Raw genomic sequence first — 6,902 nt, forward strand, 5'->3', positions numbered from 1 at the left:
TATTATTTATTTATTTATTTATTTATTTATTTATTTATTATTTTATTTCAGAGAGGAAGGGAGAGGGAGAGAGAGATAGAAACATCAATGATGAGAGAGAATCATCGACCAGCTGCCTCTTGCACACCCCACACTGGGTATCGAGCCCACAACCCAGGCATGTGCCCTGACTGGGAATGGAACCCTGACCTCCTGGTTCATAGGTCGATGCTCAACCACTGAGCCACTGTGGCTGCCTCATTCCTCTTTGTTGCTGAGTAGTATTCCATGGTATATAAGTATCAGTGTTTGTTTAGCCCTTCTCCTATTGAAGGATATTTGGTATGTTTCCAGTTTTGGGCTAGTACAAATGAAACTGCTATTAACATTTGTGTACAGAGTTTTGTGTGGACATGTTTTCGTTTCTCTGGGATAAATGCCTAGGAATGTGATTGCTGGGTTGTAAATATGTAAGTGTATATTTATTATTTTAAGAATCTGCCATACTATTTTCTAGGATGACTGTATCAATTTACATTCCCAACAGTAATGTATGAGAGATCCAGTTTCTCCGCATCTTTGCCAGTGTTTGATATTGTCACTATTTTTTTATGTGAGTCATTCTGATAAACGTGTAGTGATATCTTTCCACTGTAGATCTCTGGAGTTCTTTCTCTGCAGTCTTGTACCCCCTCTCATGCTCTGCCCTGTGAACTCTAATTGCATTGACCTCTTTGGACTCCCAATCTATCTTCCCAACTTAGCATGATTGATAGACTCTGCCTGGGTTCCTTTTCTCTTTGCCACATGGCCCAGAAGCTCCAGGGAGTAAGCCCATTTTGTTTGTTTCCCATCTCTCAGTGATCACTATGCTGCATTGCCTGTTTGCCAATGTCTTGAAAATTTGTTTTTTTATATAACTTGTTCATTTTTATAGGAGTTTCAGGCAAATTCCAGTTGCTGTTATTTCATCTTGACTGCAAGTGAAAGTCCATATTTTAGATTAATTTGAAATGAGAAGTAGTGCTTATGCTTAGAATCTAAGTATTAAAAGGCTTCATTGTCAATTTTCTAATCAGAGTATCTATCTCTCTATATATAGCTCTATTAGCTATCTATCATTTATCTATCTAGCTATCATCATAAATTTTGCTTAACTAAAAGTCAGGAGTTCTACTATCAGAATTGCCATTACTTATCTATAGAATCTGAGACATTAACTTCTTTGAGTTACTTCCTTATTTGTGAAATGAAGTGTCAGTCCATATAAGCCTTAATTCCTACTTTGAGATTCTAGGATATTGTTTGACTTATTCTAGAAGCAGTGAGCAATGTTGGTATCTGTAGTACTTAGTATGTGTTATTTCTAAATAGGAAAATGGCATTGATGGAATAATGAGCATGTGTTGGTAATATGTAATAGCAATAACAGCAATAGAATACATTTATCCTTTTATATGCAGTATCTTATATAACATTCACAACATCCCTATGAAGTATTATTCAAATTTGGAAGAGGAGAAATCTCTAGTCATAAGAGGAAAAAACAAAAATAAAAACCTGTCCAGTCTAAAGGTTATATACTTAGACTGAACACAGAGGTCATTTCTTCATATTTAATTAAGGGTTACTTTCAAACAATCCCTAATAGGAAGAAAACTACTGGAGTTATAAAGAGACAGGTGATGCACGTAGTTGAATATGCTACCCCTGCTGACTCTAGGCAACCAGATTCATCAGAGGATTCTTTATTCCCTCTCTATGTTGCAAATAGACCTCATCAAAATAAATGGGCAAACTGGGCACTAAAGAGGAATACCACAAACAAATTGTGAGGGTAAAATGCAATAAATGCCTTGCATGAAGTAAGTGCTCAATATTGACATTATTGTTTTTATTATTACTGCTGTAAATAATTATTGCTGTAAATTATCAATATCTACAAAGACCAACTTGGTAGACTTTGCAGATCACTGAAAAGGCTCCCAGACCACCATTTGAAAACTCTAGCTTGAATGATAAAATAAAACATTCTCCGTCAAGGGGCTTGCTTATGTCTTTGAGAGGGTTTGGATGGTGCTTTTGAAAGGGCGAGGGCTACGCCCTCCATCTTGCCCCAGGGGAAGGGCTACGCCCTCCATCTTGCCCCAGGGTAAGTGCTCCATCTTACCTTGGCCATGTGGTTGGCAAGGAGCTTCTTCCCGGAAGTCTAAGCCTCTGCTAGCCACACCCAGGAACAAGACACCGACTTGCACCTGGCCAATCGGCAAGGCCACAGCCCTTTCTCCTCCCCTTACTCCAACCCCCTATAAAACCCCTCTCCACACAGAGTTCTCTCTCTCTCTGCTTCCTGTCGCTGCGTCGACAAGGTGGGGGAGCCGAGCTAGCTCGAATAAAGACTCTTATGCTTTTACATCGGACTGGCTGGCTCCCTGATGTGGGTTCTTGGGGATCCTGAAATCTGGGCATAACAGCTTTATTAATTTCCAAAGTGCTTTTAAAAATATTAACTCATGATGTCACTTTTAGTTAAAGAAGTGACTGGAATAAGCATTGTAAACTTTCTAGTTTTACTCACCCAGGTTATAGGGACTGATAGTGATGGTGCAGCTTTGGATATTCTCTTTTCTAGGGCTAAATTATCAGAATTGAAAAATCTAGATATTCTTATCAGAAATTAGCAGAGGAGTGGAGAGTGGAAAGCTGAGATGGGCTTCGTAGGGAAGGTATGTAAAAACTCATGATTGACTCATATACTCAAAATGTTCAAATGTTCTAAAATGTGAAAAGCAAAATAGCCATTTTGGTGAGATGACCTGTCGAGTAACACTCCCTCCACGTTCTGCGTGGAGTAGGGTTCGGTATCTGAAAGAGGAGCCGCACAACAAATGAGAGAAAAAGACACGAGATAATTTTGCAATATTGGGGGACCAGGCGGGCAAGTCCCGAAGGACTTCCACCGATGCTCAGGTCGCTCCAAGCTTTTATTTGATCTTGGGTAGCCCTAGGGTAAGGAGGTTTGTCTGGGGTAGCCTTAGGGTAAGGAGGTTTGAATGACACATGGATTAGCTCATTGGTAGACAATTTCCAGAAATAGGCAGAATATCTGATCAACAATAATCAACAAGGATCTACACAAGTATCTAAGGAATTAAGGGAACTAAGGTGGGGATGCTTCAGCTATTATTACCTAAGTTAACTGGGTGGTTCCTAGATTAACTGGGTGGTGCAGTTCTGACCTTTGCTAGGACTTCAAAGGTTACTAGCTTTTGGGGGTCTCTGTCTAAACTCAGCTAGTGAAGACAATGAATGGACTCCAGCAATGACCCAAGTAAAAGCCAAAGATCTTGACATTCCAGAAGTGACAGGAAATGATTAAAGGAAGTTCATATGGAGAATATAAGGAAATTACTTGGTTTAAAATCCATGGGCAAGATCAGGGTGCTATGAACCACAAAAGAGTGGGTGTAACTCAGGAATGGAACAATTTATTGACAAAATCAAACTGCAGTTTCCCAGGCTCAAGACATTTCCTGTCTTGGATGTCTGGGTCTGTCTCCATGCCAAAATAGCCTTACTTCAAAGAGCTTGTGGGAGCAGAAAGGAGAATTGGCTTAGTATGTTTAATCAGTGCTGGGTGGGGGAAGTGGGAGGGGAGTGGGCTTAGGAATAAGTCTGGGTTTAAGAGCACGTGGACCACAAGGTGGTAATCATTTTTCTGAAGACCAACATCCAATGCACTTCTCAGAGGGAAGGCAACCCTGGGAGAGAAGAACTTGTTAAACAAGAGGAAACAATTTTGGAAGCTACTTAAGTGTGCAGGTAAGTCACAGTGGTGTTGGGTGCCCCAGGGAACAACATGGACTAGACTTTCTCTTTTAAAAATTCAAAAATAATTGAAATATTTTCAATTTTAAAGAAAAATTACAATAATGATACAAGGAATCCTGAATATCCTTTATCCAGATACATTATTTAAAAAAAAAACCCTTTTCCACTTTTTAAAAATAATTCTTTCTCTCTAAACACATACATAGTACACATATACATATAACCTATATTTTGAACCACACGGGGTTTGAGAATAGTTTGCATACACCATGCCCCTTTGCTCCTTAATATTTTAGGGTTCATTTCCTAAGAACAACAATTCTCTTAAATAATGATAGTACAATTTTACAAATTCAGTATATCAAGCATTGATACAATATTCCTACCTACTCAACAGGTTATAGCCATTTTTTTTCTGTTAGGGAAGGCCTTTTTTTAAAAAAAAAAAAACATTTGTGGTTTTTAAAAAAAAAAATATTTTTATTGATTTCAGAGAGGAAGGAAGAGGGAGAGAGAATCATTGATCCTCCAGGGAGTGGGCCTAGGCTGGCAGGTGGACACCCCCTGAGGGCTCCCAGACTGCTAGAGGGCGCAGGCTGGGCTCAGGGACCGCCCCCCCCAAGTATACGAATTTTTATACACCAGGTCTCTAGTCTATAATAATTTCTCTCAAGGAAAGTGTGACACTGTAGTTGTTTGTCTTCTCAACCAGTCTCTTGGATTATTGGAACTAATTTCTGTTTGAGAGTCAACTTCCCTCTACTGTTGCCCCACAGATGAACCAATTTTAGAACCACTTCCCCTAGTTCTTCCTGTTCTGTAGGATCTTCAGGTCATTACATAACAACAGGGAAGGTGGTGGAGGAGAGGGACAGGAGGTGACTTGAGGGGCATGGGGTAATGTGGGGAAAGGGAGAGGAGACCCCAAAGGCTTTGCGGTCAGGGTTTAAGGAGCCTAGGGTCTCTAGTAGAGTCAAGTTTCATCTCAAAGTCAGTCCTTCCTTTTCCCTCCTTCCCTCTAGGCAAAATGAAGCTGACTCTGGTGCAAATCTTTTTTATGATGTTGCTGCTGTTGCTGGGCCTTGGGATGGGCCTGGGTTTGGGCCTTCGGATGGCTGCAGCGGTCCTGGAGGATAGTGATCAATCCCTGAATGAATTATTTTGGTCCAGTGACTCACAGGACAAGGCCAGAGTCACTAAGGAGGGAGAGGGCACCCGAACAACAGAAACCCTGCTGCTTAGCAACAAAGGAGTGGTACAACCTGGCTGGCCTGAAGAGACCATCGTCCATGAAGATGAAGTTGGAGGAAACAAGATGCTCAGAGCTGAGGCTCTCTCTCAGAGCAACAAAGACTATCCCAGGCTTGACCTGATGGCCCGGGAATGCAATTCCATGATGGCACACAAGATGAAGGAGCACAACCACACATGCATCACCCAGTACACATTCATCCACGAGGAGCTAGATACAGTCAAAGCTGTCTGTAAGGGTCCTGTCATTGCCTGTGAGCTCCAGGGACGCAAATGTCACAAAAGCTCCCGTCCTTTTGATTTGACATTTTGCAGGTTATCCAAACCAGGCCAAGTCACTCCTCACTGTAATTACCTAACTTTCATTTTTGAAAAGTTCATTATTATATCCTGTAGTGACATGAAGGTCCAGGTAATACCTAATAGATAGTGAAGCAACTTACTTTCTTCTTTTTCTTCACCTCTCCTCTTCCTCTTTCCACTTCCTCTTTCTCATGCTGATTTCCTCCTCTTAGGTATTCTGCAATAAAGGTTCTGGGAAGAAAGACTGGCCTATTTTTTTTATTAGCCCCTCATGAAAGCACAATTCTTCTTTGCCCCAGGGTTCACACTGCTTGTATTGTGTTCCTGGGATTAGCAGTGGCAAAGTAGGTTAATGATATCTAGATAGGTTCTTCCTCTCATCCTATCTCCTGCCCGGGAAAGAGATTGGTGAAGAAATGTATTCCTGTGGTCCTGGTCATTAGCCTGTTCCTGGTCTGTTTGCCTTTGGGTGTGGACTACAAGAGTTTAATGCATCCCTTATCCATGTCTTTCCCTGCTACCCACCCTAAGCCTAGGTTGATAAACCTGGACTTTCCACACAGCACTTCTCCACTGCAGATGCAAACTAAAGTAATTGTATCTCTGACTGCAGCTGGAGAACTATGTGGAATGGGTGTTTTTCTTTCTTTTTTTCCTTTTTATTGGCTTTATTGGGGTAACACTGGTTAACAAAATTATCCAGGTTCAGGTGTACAATTCCACAACACATCATCTGTACACTGCATTGTGTGTTCACCACCCCAAGTCAAGGGGACGGGTCTGAATAGGGCCTAGATTTAGGAATTTAGGGGTCTGCTGGTAAGGTGTTATGGTCTTGCAGACCAAGACAGAACTCATTCTAGTGTCTTAATAGTTCACCATACAATGAATTGCGTAGCTTTTGGTTAAGAAGAAGTCAAACTTGGGACCCTTTCACATTTCATTCTCAACCCTAAATGCTTTTGGTTCACCTACTGGACAAATTCCTAACATGGCTAATTTTCTCTGACATGCGCTCTTCTTTCCTCTCCTCCCACCTCACATAGAAAGTCGCCCTCTGGTGTCTGGGACTGACTGGGACAAGCAGTGACATCTAGGTGAGGTACCCTGAGCTTGGACTGACACCTGTTGTCCTGAGTCTCATTTCTTTCAATCAGTTGCCTCCAAAGAGTTCTGAAACTTGTGCCCAGGGGGTCATCGTAGGCCCCTGAAGCCAGGCCCTGGTTCCAGGAGGGTGGCCTGGTAAGTGGATGGCTCCTTTTGGCTGGTGTAGTATTTCTTTTGTGGGATCACATGATAGCAGGTCACCAGAATGGTGCTGACGTATTGATTTTGGGTGACTCAAACACATCCTGTACATAGGATAATTTGGGACCCTGGGTTACCAATGGTCACTACTGATCTTTGGACTTGAGCACATGTGTTGGAGGCTTTCAGCCATCCAAGTGCCACTCCTGTTCCATAGCACTTGACGGTGGCAGGGGTAGCAGTACACGTTTCTTTTCCTTTGAACCCCCAACTGCTGGCACCAGAGTGAT

General features: G+C 41.9%; 1 protein-coding gene across 1 annotated transcript; it reads left to right on the top strand.

The window, feature by feature from the left end:
* Window positions 1-3,712: 3,712 nt before the first annotated feature.
* RNASE10 (ribonuclease, RNase A family, 10 (non-active)) lies at window positions 3,713-5,556 on the top strand. Its single transcript, XM_005866180.2, has 2 exons — window positions 3,713-3,801; window positions 4,833-5,556. Exon 2 carries the CDS (start codon window positions 4,838-4,840, stop codon window positions 5,489-5,491), a length of 654 nt encoding a protein of 217 aa, XP_005866242.1. The 5' UTR covers window positions 3,713-3,801; window positions 4,833-4,837; the 3' UTR covers window positions 5,492-5,556.
* The last annotated feature ends 1,346 nt before the right edge of the window (window positions 5,557-6,902 follow it).

The sequence above is a fragment of the Myotis brandtii genome, unplaced genomic scaffold (genome assembly GCF_000412655.1).
Source record: "Myotis brandtii unplaced genomic scaffold, ASM41265v1 scaffold2247, whole genome shotgun sequence".
Lineage (NCBI taxonomy): Eukaryota > Metazoa > Chordata > Mammalia > Chiroptera > Vespertilionidae > Myotis > Myotis brandtii.

Excerpts from the sequence above, each read along its gene's own strand:
- RNASE10 (XM_005866180.2), top strand. The coding sequence starts at position 4,838 with ATGAAGCTGACTCTGGTGCAAATCTTTTTTATGATGTTGCTGCTGTTG.